Source organism: Podarcis gaigeae (genome assembly GCF_964106915.1).
Source record: "Podarcis gaigeae genome assembly, chromosome: 1".
NCBI lineage: Eukaryota > Metazoa > Chordata > Lepidosauria > Squamata > Lacertidae > Podarcis > Podarcis gaigeae.
Window position 1 is genome coordinate 120,273,964 of NC_139678.1, and position 23,124 is coordinate 120,297,087.

The 23,124-nt window shown below is 43.3% G+C and overlaps 1 protein-coding gene across 2 annotated transcripts; it reads right to left on the reverse strand.

Moving 5' to 3' along the window:
• Positions 1-1,240: 1,240 nt before the first annotated feature.
• Positions 1,241-20,931, reverse strand: OSGEPL1 (O-sialoglycoprotein endopeptidase like 1). Of its 2 annotated transcripts, none has more exons than XM_083711957.1 (9): positions 20,800-20,931; positions 15,490-15,583; positions 9,464-9,714; positions 7,483-7,870; positions 6,259-6,463; positions 6,025-6,173; positions 4,948-5,078; positions 3,709-3,780; positions 1,241-1,742 (listed from the first exon to the last, which is right to left on the reverse strand). In XM_083711957.1, exons 2-9 carry the CDS (start codon positions 15,502-15,504, stop codon positions 1,667-1,669), a joined length of 1,287 nt encoding a protein of 428 aa, XP_083568083.1. In that variant the 5' UTR covers positions 15,505-15,583; positions 20,800-20,931; the 3' UTR covers positions 1,241-1,666. The 2 variants fall into 2 exon arrangements, with proteins under 2 accessions (XP_083568083.1, XP_083568084.1); XM_083711958.1 differs by lacking the exon at positions 20,800-20,931 and adding an exon at positions 20,474-20,495.
• Positions 20,932-23,124: the final 2,193 nt, after the last annotated feature.

The window sequence follows — 23,124 nt, forward strand, 5'->3', positions numbered from 1 at the left end:
CCAATTCCTAACAGATTCCCGAAGCCCACAAAGCCATCTTGGGCTTTGACAATCTGCTTGGAATTGGAATGAATGTCTTGACTGTGCTTTGAAGAATCTTGGTTTTCCCTAGTATAGCTCAATAGAAGTATAGCTCATACTTGTACGTACACCAAAGGTACAGGTGACAAACGTGAGCTATGTCTTTCGTATGATGATGCTTCCACTCTTGCCTCTGTGTTAACTCTCACATTTCAAGCGATCACATTAAAATTAATTTTATGTCTTTTCTATACGGGCGTAGTAGAAGGGATGCTGGGACATCTACTCTAATAATTCAAGGCTTCTTCATAGAAAGTATCTGTCCATGGTATGTTTTAAGGTAAGGTAAAAAGGTAAAAGACCCCTGGATGGTTAAGTCCAGTCGAAATTGACTATGGGGTCCGGCGCTCATCTCCGCTTTCAGGCTGAGGAAGCCGGCGTTCGTCCGCAGAAAGTTTTCCGGGTCATGTGGCCAGCATGACTAAACCACTTCTGGCGCAACGGAACACAGTGATGGAGGCCAGAGGTAAATGGCAGTATGTTTTACCTCCTTCCCTTCACCTTGAAAACTGGTTTAAGCAGATGTTTTAGCTTAAAATAGAGAATTACGCTGTAAATGTGCTTATTAAACTACAGTGAGGTAGCTCGGTTTCATAGGGATGGATCCTATTACAGTGATTCCCCCATCTTTCTTGGTCCATTTGAAAGGGGCTGCAAGGGCTGTATTCCTGGTTGCAATATATCAGCTTTAATATCAATAACCTTCAAGGCAGGTGTAACATTTCTCCCCCACTTGCAAACAGGTGCAGGCTTTGAACTGGTATTCCCATTTGGAAGGTACTAAACAAACGTACCAAATTTGATTCTTATCCCCCAGGTGCTTAGTGTGGTTACTGAGTTACAATTGGACTAAACCAAAGGACTTACTTCGCTGGGCCATGATCTTAAGCAAAGGACAGTGACAGCACGCTAAAGATAAACTATACAGTAGTACCTCGGGTTAAGAACTTAATTCGTTCTGGAGGTCTGTTCTTAACCTGAAACTGTTCTTAACCTGAAGAACCACTTTAGCTAATGGGGCCTCCCGCTGCTGCCGCACGATTTCTGTTCTCATCCTGAAGCAAAGTTCTTAACCTGAGGTAATATTTCTGGGTTAGCGGAATCTGTAACCTGAAGCGTATGTAACCCGCGGTACCACTGTATTAACAAACAGAGTAAATTATAAACAAGTTCAGAAGGGGATTTATTCCAATTCACTTTGGTGTAGGTAGCCTCACAATCAAGAAGTCCACAATCAAGAAGAGCAACTGTATTCAAGTATGCAACCACTTGGGAAAGGAAATGGAATTATCTGTCATGCAGAAATCCTTCTGCTTTTACTTCTTTTTTCCACTAGTCCTTCTGGAAACCAAAAGCCTTGTTTAACTGTTGCCAAGGGTCGATGTTGAAATTTACAGAACAGGATAGAGCGCTTAGAAATATCTTCTTCATTTACACCTTATAAGAATGCTGTTCTTGGTTTATTTTTCATTTTGATATCCCTAGCGTAGTAATGAAAAATCTCAGCAATGGCACATTGTAATACAGAGGCTGGGGCAAATGGCATGGAGCTCCCATTGAAATGGATGGTGGCAGAATTCACTTTTCACATCTGATTTGGTGCTGGCATTTTAATGGAAGCTTTTTGGACTTCTTCTGAGATATCAGTCCCAAGCAGAGCTCTAATAAATAAGAATTAAAAAAAATACATTTAAGACACAAGCATAGGCATACCATTATAAATTCAGTATCATACAAAATAATTAGCCAGCATTATAAACCGCATACGTATTTGGCTTCTGTAGGTAATAATGAATTCTATGCTCAGTATCTCCTTTATACCATTCTTAATCTTAATTCCCATAATGAAGACTGTTGTAATATGCAAAACAATGCAGCTATAGTTTAGTATTACTACATTGTGCAGACTAACACCAAGCAGAAGTATTTGGGTTTTCTTGATCCGTATAAACAGATTTGACCTTTCGTATCTCATCTAGAATTTAAACATCTGCTAATAAATTTTAAGTTTCCTCATAAGTCTTCGGACAATTCCTCTCATAACAGTGACGTCTCTTCATAGGATTTTTGAGTTCAGTATACTTTCTTCAGGAAAAGAATTATACATTTTCCACAAGGATAAAAATATTATTTGCCCTCACCCTTCTTTTGTTCCCAAGACAAATATCAGTAGTTCATTCTCCCCTCTTTCGCTCCTCAACCCCAAGGAGAGGAGCAACTACACCAGAGAGATTTACTAAGTCCTGAAAGACCATATAAATAGGACAGAGAACATCCATAAGCGGAGCACTTTGTTTATTTCCTTCAGGGCAGCAGCCACGTGAGAAATGGTAAGTTGACACTATAGCTAAAGGAATGTATTTACATGTCTTTTCTTTTCCCCACTCCCCCAAATTTCTATCTCGGAGGAAATTCAGTGAGAAGGGTGGCTACTTCTGTTGCTTTTTGGGAAGAACTGCCCTCCCCAGAAATATAGAGGCTCTGAAAGTACAGTTGGAAGAGGAAGAAACTTGTTGTCCAAGCCAAAAGCTGCAGACAAAGTCACAGGGACTCGGACACAGCCATTTGTGAGTGAAAAAATTAGATACATGGCTGAGAGCCCAGAAGAGGGCATTGACAACAGCACATAGCTCAAATTCTGATGAAAAGCCAAGATGAATTTGTCCTTAGGAAAGTGTAACTCAGACTATGTTTAGATTTGGGATTGCAGCTGAGCCTAAAGAAAAAAGATGCCAAGCTACAGCAAAAGAAAACAACAACACGCGACTAGTATTGCTGAACGAAATGCCACTTATTCTTTCTTTTTTATATATTAATTTAAACAATTTAAGGACCGCCCACTATATAATATAAGCAGTAGGGTGTACCCCCAAATCCAGTGAGAGGAATTATGTGCTGTCTATAATATGAACAGGGTCAACACTGATATGGAAATCGTCCATAAAAAAGCACAGCAGTGAACAAACCTTTTGAAATATCTGAGCACTGTAATTAAAATTTAAAGACATTCTTTCTGTGTCTAAGAAACCCCTGATGGATTCTGAGGTCCTATAACACCTTATCCAAGGACGAATAACAGAATTCAAAAAGCTCTATGTATCCATTCAACCTCCAACATGTCAATCAGTGTGGGCCAGCTGGAATTTGCCATCAATTTTTGTTCACTACAGTGATTTCCAACGGGCAGGAAATCATATTCCCAAATTTTGAGAACACCTGGGTAACATTAAAAACCTGAAATGGTCAGAGATTGGTGTTTTCTCTGTCAATATGTCCAATTTTATTCCCAACGATTGTGCAACATTTTCCTATTGTGCATTTCCCACACCTACACCCACCCACCCACACCCACACCCCCAATATATTATATTTTGCAAGGTTAAATACTACTGAACTGATTTGGGCTGCTATACAGCAAGGAGGAATACAGAGGTATAATCCTGGATATAAGGAACAAAGGAGAGGAACAGAAAACTATTGCTTGGGACTTCTGCCGCTCCACTCTCTCTAGGTCTCGTAAGATTTTAAAACACTCAACAGTTATTGTCTCTGTTTTTCTGGAGTGCTACAGAGATAACAGAACACAGTATATAAAACTGAGGGGAAAATATAATAAATGCTACTTACTTTGGTTCGTATCTTATGCCTTCTGTGCTATATAAAACACCCAGTCCTGCACAAAGCCTTTCAATGCCATTCCTAAAGAGAGAATATTTGTGTAAAATGTTTTCCATAAACTAGTTCATTTCCCCCCCCCCCCCCGCCATTACAGTGAACTAAATGCAGTATTGTTGATGTAAGCTCAGCAAAGAGATTTCAGACAGAGATAATTTCTGCTAGCCTAAGAAGGGTCCTTGACTGGAGAAAACGTGGTTTGGCCATGCTCTTTCTTCTTCTTCTTCTTCTTCTTCTTCTTCTTCTTCTTCTTCTTCTTCTTCTTCTTCTTCTTCTTCTTCTCCTTCTCCTTCTTCACCCAACAATAACAGGCAGTTTTCTCTCTGAAGGACAATGCTACCAGGGTGGTTCGCACTTAATGAACTTCCATGTAAGAAAGGTAAAGGTAAAGGTACCCCTGACCGTTAGATCCAACCGTGGACAACTCTGGGGTTGCGCGCTCATCTCGCTTTACGGCTGAGGGAGCCGGCGTTTGTCCGCAGACAGCTTCTGGTCATGTGGCCAGCATGACTAAGCCGCTTCTGGCGAGCCAGAGAAGCGCATGGAAACGACGTTTACCTTCCCACCAGAGTGGTACCTATTTATCTACTTGCACTTTGACGTGCTTTCGAACTGCTGGGTTGGCAGGAGCTGGGACAGAGCAGCAAGAGCTCACCCCGTTGCCGGGATTCGAACTGCCGACCTTCTGATCAGCAAGCCCTAGGCTCTGTGGTTTAGACCACAGCGCCACCCGCGTCCCGTAAGAAAGGTATGTTCCCCAAATATACAACGTCATCACATATACAAAATGCATATGTCAAAAATTTATTGGCAACAAACTCCCTGGGGACTATATACAACTATCACCTACACAGAAACTGTGTTTAGATATACAGTGTTATCTAAGGTTAAGAACTTAATTCGTTCTGGAGGTCTCTTCTGAACCTGAAACTGTTCTTAACCTGAAGCACCTCTTTAGCTAATGGGGCCTCCTGCTGCTGCCGCCGCGCCGCCGGAGCACGATTTCTGTTCTCATCCTGAAGCAAAGTTCTTAACCCGAGGTACTATTTCTGGGTTAGCGGAGTCTGTAACCTGAAGCGTATGTAACCCGAGGTACCACTGTACCAACCAAGTGTTTTCAAATTAACTATGTTGCATTATAATTCAGAACAGAATTCCAAACAGAAGAAGAAAACACACCTATTTGCTTACCATGCAATCATAACACCATTGTCAGTGCACAGTCTGGGAGGCGGACATACCAGGGCGAAATCGGTGGCATCTGTTAAAACCTGCAGAGCTTTCCGGATATACTGGTTACTTGCAACACCCCCCGAAGCCACCTGAAACCAGTGTTCGAAAGTCATGTTTATGGGAAGTCTGAGGAAGTAGGGCGGCAGGATTATGCTTATAGCAATCTGGCTCACCTTGCTGGCAGTAATCCCTGCACAGGGCAGAAACATGCCCTCTCCCCCTCTGCCATTTTGAAATTCATATAAAGATATTTGAGTAGGCACCATTAGGTATTACATACAATGGGTGTGGCAAAGCCATAGCCCCCCATGACATGTTGACTTTCCCCAAGTACATGCAAAGTCGTGTGCTCTTGGATTCAGTTTTTATTTTATTTCCTTTGTGTAGTTAATAATATTTGTTACTAATTTGTGTCTCTCTGTTGATCAGGTCACCACTTCCTGGACCGAAAGGTGCAAGCGATTAATACAACTAAGCTGCTGGCCACATTGTTGGAGCTTAGGATAAGTTAACTGTGCAACACACATGTTGGGATTTCATTCCTCCCCACTGCTGATGTGTGATTGTTTTCATCACATGTCTGTGTTGACATTCCACACTGTTAGAGTCATGAGAACGGAAGTTCGGTTACACTGTTCCGTTATGTTATGCTTTTGCATTTTCTGTTCTCTCTCGGACGGGAAGGAGAGAGGAGCCATGATTTCTTTGTTCTGCAACACTTGATCTTGTACATAATAAATTAGCCGAGTATTCTACACCTCAAGTCCAGCTTCTGCTTTGAACTCTGCATTTGTGTGTGCTGATATCTTCGGATATATGTCGCAGTAGCAACTCAGGACAGAAGAGTGATGAATCATCCCAAGGGGTGCTTCGGAGGGAAAGACGCAGTTCTCTGGTTTGTTTTCCTGACAACAAACACACACACACACACACTGAAGAAGTGTGCATGCGCACAAAAGCTCATTCCAATAACAAACTTAGTTGGTCTCTAAGGTGCTACTGGAAGGAATTTTAAAATTTTGTTTTGACACTTACCAAAGTTGCCTTCCTCTGTGGCAAGATACCCGTCCTTCTACAGAAATGAATGGCTCGGTGCGTTCGAGCGACAATATGAGCAGTTACCGTGTGCTGGACTGCTGCAGCAAGGTCTGGTATGCAGGACAGGAGCTGTCCTTCCTGACACCCTGCAGAAATTACAATCAAATAGGTTTCCCAAGCCTATGTGAAGCTCTCAGGCGCAATTTGTATCCGTCGTATTTTGGTAAATACCTTCCTCCTTTTCTTTCTCTGCGATCGCTCTAGTGACTTGGGACTGAAGTCCAGCAAAGGAAAAGTTGCAGTTGTGATGTTGCTCCATGGGGACTTTGAATTCGTAACGCCGTGTATTTCCCTGCTGAGCCAAACGTTCTATCGCCTTTCCACCGCTCAGGCCAGAGCACTCTGGGTGCTTTCGTAAAGAAAGCCTTCTGGCTACCTAAACAATCCAAATGGAAGCAGAAATTAAAGAAATGTACACATATATTTTAAAAGTCACTGGAAAAGGCAAATGAGCACAAGGAGTAGCTTTATGATTCTGAAGGACCCAAGTCACACCTCAAATCCTTGTTGTTATGTGCTGAGCCTTGACACTGAGCCAGCCGCATGGCAGCCACATCGTTATGGTTTTATCCCAATTAGCTAAATGATCACCAAGTAAGTGGGACAATTGCACAGGGCTTTCCTCATTGGCCCTGTCCCGTGGGCTATTCTGCCAACAGAGAAGCAGCAGGGGCCTTCTGTGCCAACTTTTAAACGCCTGCTGGAAACTTATCTATTCCACCAGGCCTATACAGGCGATTAAGAATACTCAATCAAACTCAATCTGTTCCTGTAGTCCATTCAACTCCTGAAACTGTTTGAAGAAGAAGAAGAGTTTGGATTTGATATCCCGCTTCATCATTACCCTAAGGAGTCTCAAAGCAGCTAACATTCTCCTTTCCCTTCCTCCCCCACAACAAACACTCTGTGAGGTGAATGGGGCTGAGAGACTTCAGAGAAGTGTGACTGGCCCAAGGTCACCCAGCAGCTGCAAGTGGAGGAGCGGAGACGCGAACCCAGTTCCCCAGATTACGAGACTACCACTCTTAACCACTACACCACACTGGCTCCAAGGCGTGGCTTCCGATTGACTGCAGGAGCTTCCTGCACTCAAGCAGAAGCCGTGGAAGCCGCGTCGGATGTTTGGCTTCCAAAAAACATTCACAAACTGGAACATTTCTGGGTTTACAGCGTTCAGAAGCCAATTTGTTTGGGAGCCAAGCCGTTGGGAGTACAAAGGTACCACTATACATCCTTCCACAATGGTTAATTGATGTCTGTTTTTCACTTTATAGCTTTATTGTATTGTATTGCTTTGTGTCTTTATTGCTGTAAACTGCTTTGATATATTTGATATATTTATGATATAGCAGCATACAAATGTTTTAATAAATAAACACTAATTAAAAGGATTACCTTATCCAACATGTCCCCAGGTGCAATGTCCAATGTCTGTCCAAGGAGAAGGAAATCTGAAACCCCTTGCGCTACCGCTAGTATACAATGACCCCCCGAGAGCAAAAGTACCAGGAACGGAAAGTCCACACGATTGGTCAACCTAACGGTAAGAGCGTGTGCCTCCATATGATGGATGGGAATGAAAGGCTTCTTGCATTTCTCCACCAGTTCCAGACTATAGGCCAAGCCAACTCCGAGGCTCAAAGCAAGTCCAGGCTTCACGGTTGTTGCAATGGCTGAGAGTCCATCTGCGCTAACTCTGCTGACGGCAAGTGCTTCTTGCACTACCCTTGCAATGTTTTCTTGGTGCAGCTGTTGTGCCACCGAAGGAATAATTCCACCTGTTCTGATGAGAAACAAACATGTACATGATGCTTACGTGAAAGGATAAGAAAGAGGGATTTATAACTAGATGTTAGGATAGAAATGATAAGGAAAACAGGAAGACACAATGAGAAATAAAGGAGGTGCTTTGGGATTGGTGCTAGTCAATGTCTTGTAGTTGTTGTTTTAGTGTTTATGGTATTAACTTGTAAGATATGGATTTTGTTGTTGTTTTTGTTGTTGCTTTCTTTAGTTTTCAAATGTTGGTTTTTGTGTTGTGTATTGTTATTTTTCGATATTTTTCGTGTTGTTGTTGCGTGGAAAATACTAATAAAATTTATTTATTTTTTTTAAAAAGTACATGACGCTTACGTTAAATCTGTTTGGCCTAGCTCAAAAACTCAAACGCAGAAGTTGATGTTCTGGCTAGTCAGCACTTCTTTCTTTTTTTGGCAACCTGCAGGTCTGGCTTCCAACACAGCTGTAGTAGCAATACGAGAGATCAATTGTGTGTGTGTGTGTGTGTGTGTGTGTATGTTTTTAAGAAATCAAAGAGATCTACTGTAATGGGAATTGGGGTTGCTTGTGTGTAAGCCACCAACTGCTCCACGCTGGTTGTATGGCTAAACCTTTCCCTGGCTTGACAGCCCTTAAAACTCGACTGTCTCAGTCACTGGCAGAATCCGTCAGTGGGCGTTTCCTAAACTTTTCCCAACATAGAAATTCCTTGACTCCCAGTCTCCTCCTAGCTTCTCTGCGCGGAAGCTTTCTGCGCAGCGTAGGCGTGCCAAGCGGAGGTCCTGTGCTCTCCCCGCTGATCTCACTGGAAGAGTCTCGGAGCCTTCCCTCTGAAGTACTCTCAGCCTCCCCTTTCTTCCTGTTGTCACCTTGATTTCCTTCCCCAGCGGAAGCTCTCCCTCTCTCCTTGCTAGTTCCCTCTCCGGCATCATTGGGGAGCCTTACCTCTCCTCTTGGCTCCGATGGCAGTTCCCTGACATCTACCTTTCTGGGGTTTTTCCCAGACTTTAAGGAGTTTTTTTGACACCACTGATCTTGGATTGTTGATACTGTGGCAGCGATCTAGATGCACTTACAGATACTGTGGCATGACACGTGATGACAAAATAACAACATGATATTCAACGTACGTAGTGTATGGAAGTGAGAGCTGGACCATAAAGAAGGCCGATCACCGAAGAATGGATGCTTTTGAATTATGGTGCTGGAGAAGACTCTTGAGAGTCCCATGGACTGCAAGAAGATCAAACCTATCCATTCTTAAGGAAATCAGCCCTGAGTGCTCACTGGAAGGACAGATCGTGAAGCTGAGGCTCCAATACTTTGGCCACCTCATGAGAAGAGAAGACTCCCTGGAAAAGACCCTGATGTTGGGAAAGATGGAGGGCACAAGGAGAAGGAGACGACAGAGGAGGAGATGGTTGGACAGTGTTCTCAAAGCTACCAGCATGAGTTTGACCAAACTGCGGGAGGCAGTGGAAGACAGGAGTGCCTGGCGTGCTCTGGTCCATGGGGTCATGAAGAGTCGGACACAACTAAACGACTAAACAACCAAGTACCTAAAACTATGTTTTCACCAACGGTAAGAATTACTTACTTCAGATGAACTGCGCTTTGAGAATGCAGGGCTTCTCCTAAAATGTTGCCAGCTTCATCCACCACAGCTGCGGCTGTATCATCGCAGCTGGTTTCGATACCCAGAACTATTTTGGTAGAAAAGCGTTTGCCACGGCAAACAGAGACTCTTCTTAAACAATCGATCCAGCAAGGTTGAGGTGGTTTTGAAACTGCTCCTCTAAAACCGCTCACTGCAAAAGATTTCTGTAGACAGGCATACCTACAAAGAAACTGTACAATAACAAAATTTAGAATTTAACATCTTGTAGCCACTACCGTGCCCAGGCTCTCTATTCCCACCCTACAGGTGATTAGTTCCGGCATAACTTATGAGGGAAGGGAGTGCCTCAGTTGACTTTTTAGATGATTTTCCAAGTGAAACTAATTGGTTTTTCCCCCGTTCTCAGTGGGACGTCTTGGCTAAGCTGACATTTAACCCCAAATCACCAGAAATGAGATCCTACATTCTGTTCCCTATGGACTACAAGCTATGGTTCAATGTGAACACTCAACATCCTGGAACACACTGTTCAAAAATTCCCATGGTGCTCCTCTGCTGTTCCCATACCACTGATGAAACGAGCCAGGATCCGGCCTGTTGTGTTGTTCAAACCTGGGCAGCTGTGGACTGTTTTCCCCAAACCAACCATGAGTGGAAATCAAGGTTTGTTCTTAAATTAATGCTTGTTGTTTGTTTGGGGGAAAGCAACTGTGAGCCTTTTGAAGACGTTGTGATAAGCCAGGCTCAGGGTTGTTTCATACACGTTGTCAGTGCTTTTCTTCTAGGAAAAAATGGTACAGCACTCCCTTGAGAAAACCCCAGGGGGAAAAACACTGCATGGTGTGGCAACAGCTGGAGCAGGGGACGTATACCCAGGGAATTTTTGAGCAGGGTGCACCAGCATGCTGCATGTTCACATTAAAACATAGTTTAAATTTGTTTAATGCAATTTAACAATACAGGACCCCCCCACTATTGTTTGTATATGTGCATGTGATATACACCCACACATGTTATTTAATGCATATAGGCTTGAACAAATTCTGTTCTCTAAGCATCAAGCAACATGACAATACTTTTGCCAAGGTTTATCTATTTATTCAAAAACAAAGGCGGCCATGTTGGCCGACAAGAAAAGAATAAAAAATTCACATTAATAAAGATGTTGACCTAATATCCCCCCCAAAAAATATGGATTTGAAAATCTTTGGGAGGGGGAGAAATTGGTAAGCCTTATATCAAAGCTGAGGTCCCAAATAAGAGCTAAATGATTATTTAAAACAAATTTAAACTGCAATACATGTTGGGGTATTTCAAAAACCCAGTGGATTCACACAATCCAACAAATTCATTTGTTGGGAAAGATTCAGGCATCTTTCCTTAATGTTTCTGGAATATCGGTTTCCTTGCAGTCAGCAGTGCACTATTTTTCTACCGGGGCAAAAGAAGAAGAAGAAGAAGAGTTTGGATTTAATATCCGGCTTTATCACTACCCAAAGGAGTCTCAAAGCAGCTAACAATCTCCTTTCCCTTCCTCCCCCACAACAAACACTCTGTGAGGTGAGTGGGGCTGAGAGACTTCAGAGAAGTTTGACTAGCCCAAGGTCACCCCGCAGCTGCATGTGGAGGAGCGCAGACGTGAACCCGGTTCCTCAGATTACGAGTCTACCGCTCTTAACCACTACACCACAAAAGCAATCCTCCTTCCTCCTAGCACAGGCATGTCCAAACTCCGTTTCAGGGGCCTAATCTGGCCTTCCGGTCGATTTAATCTGTCCCCCGTGGCAGTATATGTCCTGAGGTAAAATCCTTAAAAAAGCTCAAAAGCTCAACAACTTTGGGGTTAAATCCTAAGAACCTAAGAAAAGCTCAACAACTTTGGTCGGCCCTCACGCACGTTCACTTCATCAAATCTGGCCCTCTTTGAAAAAAGTTTGGGCACCCTTGTCCTAGAACATTAATTGATTTTGAGGAATCTGTCACAGGCCTTTCATAAGCAGCACAAAGCAAACATATCCATTCTCTTGCGGTTTTGCAAACTTTATAGCTGCATAATTTTAACAGGTTTTTTTCATGTCTTGGCTATCTGTATAACTTGTTGACGTATGCAGCCTGAAGCTAGTGAACTATGAATAAATGTCATTGAACTATTTGGAAAACACCAATACTGTCTAGAATGACAGTCATGCTGAAGGTCAAACACTGACAGAAGAAAACAAAACACATTCTGAGGTAATGTAATGGGCTAGACATCTGGAAGCAAAGAAAGTGATCAGATATATATATATATATATATATATATATATATATATATATATATATATGCTTTCGTAGATTTTCACGGGTACAGGAATGCAGGTTTTGGTGTCCTCGGGTGTCTTCCCGTGTAAAAGTTGGGGTGTCTAGGCGACGTTTCGACGAGGTCTCACTCGTCATCTTCAGGCTGGTGCTTTCGGCTTCTTGTTACTGGAACAGAGCGGGATCTCAATGTTTGAGTTCCTATAAATACTGTAGAGGGGGTGTGGTGTCTAGCCTCCAATGTTCTGGGCAGAGAGGAAGTTCCCAGGCTAGTGTGCCTTTTCTTCTTTTGTTCCTTAATTACTTGGGAGATACCTTGAGTGATTTCTTGAGTGATATCCTGAGTACCACTTAGGTGGGTCATTAGGTGTGGATTAGTTGCTAAAGTCTTTGTGTCTTGACCTCTTGAACTTTGTGAAGAGTTTTCCTGAGAAGATGGCTGTATTGCACTTAGTTGTGCTTTGGCTTGGCTTCGTGTATAGGGGCGAGCTGTGGTTTTGTGGCTTGTGTCAGCCAGATCTGTGTAGGGATTGCAGGGGGGTGCAGCATCCGGAGGTGCCACCATGGACTGGCTACTGGATGGTGTCAGTAATTCATCTGTGGAGAGGGTCTGGGTTTGGGTCTGGTGTGGTTGATTGGTGTTGGCGTTCTGTGTGTTTTCGTAGATTTTCCGTGAAAATCTACGAAAGCAAATATCTTACCTCTACGGGGAGGAAACCTTCCAGCTGACAAGAACCTACGAGAAACTAGAAGTCCGAAGAGCCACCATCTTATGTGATCTCTTGTTCCTACGCAACTGCCGAGACAACAAATTAATTCCCACATGCTTCCAACTTAAATTCCATTCTAAAACCCCAGCCACCGAAAGGATCCTGAAACGAACTGAACTATCCCTAATCAGAAACGAACTACACAAGAAAAGATACCTACTAGACCAAACCAACAAAGATCTACTCACTCTTCACCTCAAACTCTGTAACAAAATCCACCCTGCACTCTGGGACAAATGCAAACAACTAGCCGTCTGGAGAGCTGAAACGGAGACCTCACATAAGACAGACACACACACCAACAAACTCCACAAACTAGAGAAACGCCAGAAGCCCGGCCACCCTCCACAGCAACCCATGAAACAAACAGTACATAACATATCAGACAGGATCCTCACCACAACTGAAACCAAAGTACTCTCCAAAGGTTTCAACTTTGCAGTCGCCCCGAGACGCATCCCCACGGAAAACATCATATGCGGAGTCGAAGCTAGCCTAACCAAATTCAACCCAGATGAAGCCAATAAAATCAGACTTGAAGTCACCAACATCCTCTGCTCCAGCAAACCACCCAGAAGCAATTTACACAAAGAAGAACAGAAAGCACTCACCAACCTGAGGAAAGACAACAACATAATCATTCTCCCAGCAGACAAAGGTAATGCCACAGTGGTGATGAACACATCGGACTACCAAGCAAAACTATCAAAGCTACTCCAAGATCCTGCCTACAAACCTATAAAAACAGATCCCACCACCTATCTGGAAAAAACCACCAAATCCAAAATAAAAGCCTCTCCTATCAGTGAAGAAATCCAGCTAAGAATCATCCCCAGAGAAAAATCATCCAGATGCCCCAAACTCTACGGCCTCCCCAAGATACACAAAGAAGGAACACCACTCAGACCAATAGTCAGCTCCATAGGCTCACCTCTACAAAATCTCGCTAAATTTCTCGCCAAGCAACTTCAGCCCTATGCAGAATCCATCTCTTCACACGTACCAAACTCCTTCCAGTTCATAGAAACAATAAAGAAGCAAAACCTACATCCTAACGACCTACTTGTGAGCTTCGATGTTGTATCTCTCTTCACACAAGTGCCCATTAATGAAGCCTTGACAGCTATTCAAAACAAATACAATCCCCCCGAATACATCTTGGACCTGACCAACCACTGCCTAACCAACACGTACTTCATCCACAATGGACAAAGATACAAACAGATAGAAGGAGCACCTATGGGATCACCCCTCTCACCGGTCATCGCAAACCTGTACATGGAACACTTTGAAACCAATGCTTTAGACAAGTCAGAACACAAACCCAAACTTTGGCTCAGATATGTTGACGACACCTTTGTAATTTGGCCACACGGGAAGGAAAAACTGGATAGCTTCCTCACACATCTCAACAACTTACACCCCAAAATACAATTCACTATGGAAATAGAAGCCAACAACCAACTTCCCTTCCTTGACGTCCTAATCTACAAAAAACCTGATGGCTCCCTAGGACACACTATCTACCAGAAAAAAAACACACACCAACCGCTACTTACATGCACAATCACACCACCACCCTGCACAAATAAACTCCGTAGCCAAGACTCTCATCTCCAGAACCAAACGCCTGGCTGACAAAGACCACTTGACAACTGAGTTACAGAATCTCTCAAATGTGTTAATTGCCAATGGATACCAGCAAAACAGGATTACGAAGCTAATCCAAAAGGAAACACCCCCCAAAAACCAAGACACAGAAGAAAACAATGGCATGGCCCTCCTTCCTTATATCAAGGGCACTACAGATAAAATTAGCAAAATCCTCCATAAACACAATATCAAAACAGCCTTTTGCACCAACCAAAAAATAGCCAATATCCTCAGAAACCCCAAGGATAAAATCCAGTTGGAAAACCAAGGGATCTATGAAATACCCTGCAAAGTCTGCCCAGCCACGTACATTGGACAAACAAACAGACGAATAAATGCACGTATCGCAGAACACAAGAATGCCGTCAAAAAAGAAGAAAAAACTTCCTCTCTTTTCCAACACATGAAAGAAACAGGACACGAAATTAATTTTGCAGATTCCAAATTGCTCTTTAACACGGAACATCACCACAAGAGAATAATCATGGAAGCCATCGAGATAGAGAAACACCCTCACAACATGAACAAGCGTGACGACACATCCCGCTTGCCAGACATCTGGAAATTAGCCCTCCCCACAAAAACTGACACCAGATCCAGAGGCACACAGAACGCCAACACCAATCAACCACACCAGACCCAAACCCAGACCCTCTCCACAGATGAATTACTGACACCATCCAGTAGCCAGTCCATGGTGGCACCTCCGGATGCTGCACCCCCCTGCAATCCCTACACAGATCTGGCTGACACAAGCCACAAAACCACAGCTCGCCCCTATACACGAAGCCAAGCCAAAGCACAACTAAGTGCAATACAGCCATCTTCTCAGGAAAACTCTTCACAAAGTTCAAGAGGTCAAGACACAAAGACTTTAGCAACTAATCCACACCTAATGACCCACCTAAGTGGTACTCAGGATATCACTCAAGAAATCACTCAAGGTATCTCCCAAGTAATTAAGGAACAAAAGAAGAAAAGGCACACTAGCCTGGGAACTTCCTCTCTGCCCAGAACATTGGAGGCTAGACACCACACCCCCTCTACAGTATTTATAGGAACTCAAACATTGAGATCCCGCTCTGTTCCAGTAACAAGAAGCCGAAAGCACCAGCCTGAAGATGACGAGTGAGACCTCGTCGAAACGTCGCCTAGACACCCCAACTTTTACACGGGAAGACACCCGAGGACACCAAAACCTGCATATATATATATATATATACACACACACACACACACACACACACATATATATATATATACATACATGGGGGATGATTGTACCTGTGTCAAAAACATTGTGTTGAAAGAGTGTTCTTTCTTTATCAATTCAGGCGTCACATTTCACAGTTTCCAAAGACACGCGGTTTGAATAAATCTGGAATAAATAGAAATCATGTTTTGGTTTAATAATAATAATAAGCCAAGATAAAAAGTAGGCCTTTGGGTAATACTACATGTTTTGGGATAGGCTGCACCTCTTTGCCCCTTCTCTCTTTCTGCAAGCCAACAAATATCTGCCAGCAAACAATGAAGTCTTCGATTAACTATAATTTCCTGTTTTGTCTGAACTGTGGCTAATTATTTCAGAAACAAGTCAGGATCTCAAACAATGGTTTGAAGCTGTCTTAATACCATGGCTTGTTCCAAAGCCATTGACCAATGTTTCAACAAGCCAAGATTCTGGGTTGGTTTGTTGGCTTGTGCAAAGGGAAAAGCACATGAACAGGCACAGGGCCCTAAATTCCTTGTGCTATTGTGTAGTACAATGCTAGGGGCTAACAGACAGAAGGGGAGGTTTCTGCTGGGGGTTTTTTTCTGCTGGGTCTTTTACTGTAGTTAAGCATAGGGCTCATTTTCACAAGAACCTTCTCTGCCCACGGCAGGCATCAGTTACAGATAACAGGTGTTTATGAAACATAAAGTAGCTGTGTGAGTGTGGGACGTGAGTGGCGCTGTGGTCTAAACCACTGAGTCTTTTGGGCTTGCCGATCAGAAGGTTGGTGGTTCGAATCCCCACGACGGGGTGAGCTCCCATTGCTCGGTCCCAGTTCCTGCCAACCTGGCAGTTCAAAAGCACGCCCCCAAAAAGTGTAAGTAGATAAATAGGTACCACTCCGACGGGAAGGTAAACGGCGTTTCCATGGGCTGTTCTGGTTTTGGCGTTCCGTTGTGCAGCTTAGTCATGCTGGCCACATGACCTGGAAAAACTGTCTGCAGACAAACGCCGGCTCCCTCAGCCTGTAAAGCGAGATGAGCGCCGCAACCCCAGAGTCGTCCGCAACTGGACTTAACTGTCAGGGGTCCTTTATCTTTACCTTTTTTTAAGCATTGTGCTCATTTTCACAACAACCTTCTCTGCCTATGACAGGCATCAGTTACGGGTAACTGCTGTTTATGCAACATAAAGTAGCTGTATGAGTGTGGATGATACACAGAGAACTGAAAACAGTTTGATTCTTGGAATGCTGCAAACAAGAAGTGTGTGGCAAAAACTAGACAGTGGTGAATTCTGTGCATTTCTTCAGGATTCATGTGACCAGTGTATTCAGGTGTAGCTGGAAGTCAGTATCAATTGCCCCAAAAGTGGGAGAATAGTGAAACTGAATATTTGAGTCTTCAGCCACCTTCATTTTATGAATAAAGAATATGCCAGTGTGTTGTTTCCAAAGAATCTTCAAGATTTAAGAAAGCTAAGCATTATGGATGGCTTCGTATGCCAAAACTAAGAAAGAGAGATGTGCTTTTGAAAGCTTTCAAACACTGAGAAATCTGTTGCGGACAACAACAGAAGGATTAAATAATTGGACAAAACTCTGTTGGCAGGTTACAGAAGGGAACACAGGTGAATGAAACGTGAGCATCTGCGTTAATCCTTTATTATAGGGATTTTCCTTCATCGCTTCTCAATAAATAATGAAAAGCTTCTAAACCTTCAGCAGTGAATCATGAACCTTACTCTTGGCTGATTTGGAGAGTGGGAAAGCCACTCAGAGAGAGGGTCCCCAGAGCCAAACCTCTGCTATAGAGCATCTCAACAAATAGCACTGTGCTCTGGCAGAGCTCCCATTCATTTAAGAAAGGCTTATGCTGGAGAGCTCAGAGCTACCAGAGGCAATTTCTGCAGAGACTTCTGGTAGGTCTCTTGAGTGATTTGCAGGCGATTGGCAAGAGCTTTTGGCTCTCAATTGTCTTAACAACAGCAGCAGCTAAAAAGCTCCCTCCTCTTCCACTCCCTGCCAAATTAGATTGTTCAAACAGGAATCCTGAAGGAAAGCCAGGAATGGATTTTTCATGTGAAAGGATTTGTGAACTTGGAGAGGTATCCAATGAAGTAGTTCTGATATTGCAAGGGATTCCATTTGCACAACAGAACTTCCTCTTCTCCCTCCTTCTCCTCTCCTTTTCTCATGTGCCCCTTTAATTGGCTCCAAGAGGTTTAAGGAGACCCACAGAATATATATACAGAATGCACAGGGAGAGGAATTTCCACTTCATAGGCAGAAGTCCTTGTGCTAACAGAACTACTCTGTTGGCTGTTGCCCTTGGTCCTGGTCCTGGTCCTGGTCCAGGTCCAGATCACAAGTTCCTGGGGTTTGAGCATGATCCTTGGAGCCACCTGGCTAATGCACTACAGTCGTACCTCGGAAGTTGAACGGAATCCGTCTGGAAAACCGTTCAACTTCCAAAATGTCTGGAAACCAAGGCGCAGCTTCCGATTGGCAGGAAGCTCCTGCAGCCAATAGGAAGCCGTGGAACCCATGTCGGAAGTTCGGATTCTTTGGAATCGGAACTTCCGGGTTTGCGACGTTAGGGAGCCAAAACGTTCGACTCGCAAGGCGTTCGACTTGCAAGGTTATGACTGTATTTCTGAAGCAACTGGAGGACCTCAAAAGCTTTAGATATCACAAGACTGGTCTGCCTATCCCGCTCCTAGAGGGCCTAATCTAACACCCACAGGGCAGGTGTAAGGTTTAACAATGCAAAGCAAATACACAGCCATCATTTGGATTGCAGTGGCAGCAGAACATAAAGGCCAAACAAGGGGGAAATACTTAGAAGTACTCTGATACCGTTTGTTAATTTTTTTACATTCATTTCCTTCTGTGCTGCGTCTTTATTGTTCAGTGTTACGGAGTGACAAAAGGAATGTAATATTATCTCTTCTGGTTAGTCAAGATAAGAGATTAAAATCTTGCGGAACAAGGTTTATTCTCCTTGTTGAATATGTTGCCAAACATAGCTCATGCAAAGTAAACAATATGGCTCACAAGAAGTTATTTTGAAATACAGATGAGATGTCAATAGAAAAAGAAAGACCAGAGTAACCATAATCAGTCATTGTTACAAGTCATATTCTGCAAATTGATTATTCATTTATTTGTTAGATTTATATACCGCCTTCCATCCAAAGATCTCAAGGTAGTTCACAAGATTGATGATTATCTGTTTGAGGATTTGAAAATAAGAAGTAGTTCTCCCTCCTGCAATTCTAGCTTACTTCCTGATCAACATGCATAGGATCATGCTATAAGTCTGTTTTAATGCATAATCTTGTTTATAACTTTGAATGTAAATTTGGCTGTAGGTTTGACAAAATGGTGTTGTGACTTAAAAGACTCTGGAAGTTTGTAGGTAGCATCCCTGGAAGGTTTGATGCAGAGTTATATGAAACTCAGGTTACACATTTGTAATCTGTCATAAATAAGCCAAATAAAAAATATCAGCATACATTTAGTACTATTCCCTAGAAATTGCTATTGAAATTTGGGCTGCCCTTGAAGAATGCTTAGAAGTTTCATCAGAGGCAGAATACCAGAATGTTTAACTGCCTACTGCTAGATGGAATCATATTATGCCAATTCTGAAATATCTTTTGCTTCCCACCCTAATTCAAGGGGCTGGTGCTGCTCTTTAAAGCCATAAAAGTCTTAGAACCCAAATACCTAAAGGAGTGCTTTTTCCTAAACCACCTGCCCATGTCTTAAGGGGAGGATCTTTTCTTTGCCCTAATGTCAGGAGAAATTCATCATGCAGCAACAATGTCATGGTGTTCCATTTGTGGAATGGAGAATGACTGGTGCCAACATTACCATCATCCCAATGCTGGGTTAAAAGCTTATTTGACCAAGCATTTGAAAGTTCAAAACCTGTTTATTATTTAGTTTCTTCTGTTTGTTTTTATATGCCTCTGTTTGTTCCTGATGACTTTTTTCAGCACGACTCTTTTATTCCATGCCTTTTGTCTTCTGCCTGGGTGTGTAGATGAAGAGCGGTTTAAAAATATTTGCCATAAGCATTTTTATTTATTATTATTAAACAATCCTGAGGATGTTTTCCTGTAGAAACTGTGCACCCACCACTGAGCTGCAAGGCTTCTGCTCAATGTTTGAAACTCCCATTGTTCTAGGCACATTGTGCAATGGGGAATTTCATTAGTGCAAGCAGTTTCTGAGCTCTGGGTGCAGTGCTGTGCCTAAGATTTCAGATTAAAACCGTAGAGTGGAAGGAAAGGAGGACCTTTTTCTGCCTCCCCACTTCCAGCTACTCTCTGAAGTCTGGAGAAGAGACCCTTTAAAGAATATTAGGGGGGTGGGCAGGGGAACGACTAGACCATGTGAAAAATGAACATAATATTTTAGCTGCAGTTCATTTCTTTCCAGCTTTGTATCCTTGTTATTAAAAAAGCGCGCCTGGACATTCTGTTGTGGCACCCACAACCCAGGTTTAAGGTGCCATTTAGCTCCTAGTTTTCATATCTGTTTCTAACACTACTTCTGCTGGGGAAAGCATCCAATTTACCAGCACTCAAATCAAATCGCAAACGATATCCCTGAGGTCGCAAACTGTACCCGTGACTTAATGATATACACAATGTCACGCAGAAAACTGCCTTATGCCAAACCATTGCACAGCCTTGCATGCTCTTCCCAGTGTCTTCACCTGATGGTTATCTGTCTGTTAAATCAGAGATGCTAGGGAACTGGACAAGAGACAAGGCCCAGTGCTAGCACCTGGCATAGAGAGGCAAATTCGGAAACCTGTTTCTCCCATCTCCTTTCACGTTTTGTGACTTTCTGTTTTGTGGTTGGCGAACCCTAAGCAAGTAACATCAGCATTCGTACAAGGTACATTGCAAACCACACTGGGATATGCGTTTTCCTTTTTGTCTTTCTATGCACATCTCAGAATCGTTGCTCCCAAGTATGCACGCACAGAGATGCAACTTTAAATAATTTTGATTTAGGCACTGCATCATTGCCATAACCTCGCCCCTTTCTTTCTGCATTTGGTTTTGGCGGCTCCGTCCACAAAAATCATAGAGCTGCAGAGCTGGGTGGGATCCCGCGGGTCATCTAGTCCAACCCTCTTGCAATGCAGGAAACTCAATCTGAAGAAGTGTGCATGCACACGAAAGCTCATACCAATAACAAACTTAGTTGGTCTCTAAGGTGCTACTGGAAGGATTATTTTTTATTTTGAAGCATCCATGACAGGTAACCCCCCAAATTAAACAAGGTCCCTGCAGAGAAGGTCCCCCACCCCTTCCCTTAATCTAAAATAACCTCCCCTTTTCCCCAGGACGAGAGTTACCTTCCATTCGCTACCCGCCAATCGGGTACTGTATGCGTCTACGAACGGGCAACAAACAGCCTCTCCCCCTTTCAAGGGCGTTGCAAAGGAGCCCCGAAAGGGTTAAACTGGCGAAATGACGCTTGGGATGGCTGTCCCCCCACCTCGCGCGCGGTTGGCGGGACCACGTGAGCGAAAGTAAACCAATCGAATTGGCGGGAGAGGCGGGCGCCGGCAACAACCACGTCGCTGCAGACGAGCGAAAAGGTAGAGCAGCGAGCGCCCCTCGATTTCCGGGTCGCTTTTTGAACCCTCCATTTTGGAGGGCATGGGGCCTGCGGGAGTTAGGGAGTTAGCGCTTTTTTCTTTTTTCTTTTGGTAGGGAATCAAACAGGGAATTAAAAAGGGGGAAAACATTTTCCCCACGCTTGCTTTCTATAATGAGGGCTTTTCCAAACAATCATGCAAATTTTATAGTAGATGGTCCTAACTGCATAATAACATTGGCCCTAATTTTATTTTACTTTTTAATCCAAAAATGGGGTACAGTTTTGGGGCAGCCAAAAATGCACACCATAATGGGCAAACCTTTGACTTCTTCAGGGCTCTTAATCAGACTATGGCAAACAAAATCATGGGCTGGGGGAGGGGGGAATTATTGGGTTGAAGAATTCTGGAGAACTGGAAAGTTTGCATCCTGCATCCTCATGTGACATTTTAATGGGTTGGGGCAGCCGTCGGACCTGAAAGAAAACTTCCCTTTTCTACAAAATAGGAACTACGCCTTCCTCTGCCCTCTGCTTCACCCTACTCCCACAGCCAGGACATTAAAAAAGACAAAAGCCTATGAGGTGACCGAGCATCTTTTGGAACAAAAGAATCCATCAAGCAGCAGTCAGGAGCCCATGAATCAGAATGGTTCTGTTCTTAATCATGATGTGCGAGCCTGTAGTGAGTGGTATATGCTGCTTTCTAAAATAATTCAGAGATATTCCTGGTCTCAATGCAAGCCTTGTCCTGTCCCTTTTCACTCACCAAATCTTTGCCCAACAGTAAACACTGGACTAGATGAGCTTTGAACCAACAGACTCTTATATTACATTCACATGCATTGCAGGGGATTGATTGCTCAACCCTATGATTTGATGATTTTATCTGTCCTTATTAAAAACTTTCCCCCCCTTTAGGCTGCATATACGCCATACACTTCGAGCATGTTTCAAGTTTCATTATGCTTTTATATGTGCTGGAAGCCGCCCAGATTGGCTGGGGAAACCCCGTCAGATGGGCAGGGTATAAATGATAATTATTAACATAATTATTAATAGTTATGAGCACACACACACATAGAAGCCTGTGAAATGTCCAACATCCTTAATGACCAGTTTGCAGGATGGTTGGAGGTAAGTGATGCACTTGCAATGTATGGTGGCTTTGCAGTTAGTCTGAATTTGCACAGCTGCTATCTTTTCCTTAGGAATATTATTTAACAGGGGAAAAGAAGCTAAATGAGGCTGTTACATTATTTTTCTTCTCCCCCCCCCCATACTGCATGTACACCCTGTTATAGGAATTCTAAGGTCTCATATATATATAAATCATATGTTCATAAATGTACAAGGCAAACACATACCTAAGTATATAAACCACGTGTCTGAAATAGTACAGGAGAGCAATCCTGAAACCATGTTGACTCTCCCAAACTGACCTCAAATATTTCTCTGCGAGGAGGAAGGAAATGGGCAAGCCTCTCCATTGTATTTTGCTTACTGTATTTGTGCATGAATAGGGTGAGCCTGTGACCTGGATTCAGGAACTAAGTATTTAGCATCTCAAAAGAAATGGCCAGGTTGCCCAGGTAGAGGAATCAGTGGCTATTATCAGGTATCCTGACAAAACAAGAATTTTGTTGGAGACCGCCTCCTTCTGTGATGTACAGTGGTACCTCGGGTTAAGTACTTAATTAGTTCTGGAGGTCTGTTCTTAACCTGAAACTGTTCTTAACCTGAAACACCACTTTAGCTAATGAGGCCTCCCGCTGCCACCGCCACGATTTCTGTTCTCATCCTGAAGCAAAGTTCTTAACCTGAGGTAATATTTCCTTGTTAGAAGAGTCTGTAACCTGAAGCGTATGTAACCTGAAGCGTATGTAACCCGAGGTACCACTGTATTTATGATGTTTTGGGGTGGCGGTCTTGAGCTACAGGGTGGGCAATTTCAAGTGTCTATATAAGGGCTTGTGCACCATTGTTCTGGGTCCCTCCTGCCTCCTATGTGTGGTAGTGAGCGTAGGGATTTGGGTGGCGCTGTGGTCTAAACCACTAAGCCTCTTGGACTTGCCGATCA

Bases quoted from the DNA above. Each gene is read 5' to 3' on its own strand.
- OSGEPL1 (XM_083711957.1), bottom strand. The intron at 3,781-4,947 runs GTAAGCAAATAG...TTCTCTCTTTAG, and splicing joins AATGGTGTTATGATTGCATG to GAATGGCATTGAAAGGCTTT. The intron at 1,743-3,708 runs GTAAGTAGCATT...CTTATTTATTAG, and splicing joins GGCATAAGATACGAACCAAA to AGCTCTGCTTGGGACTGATA.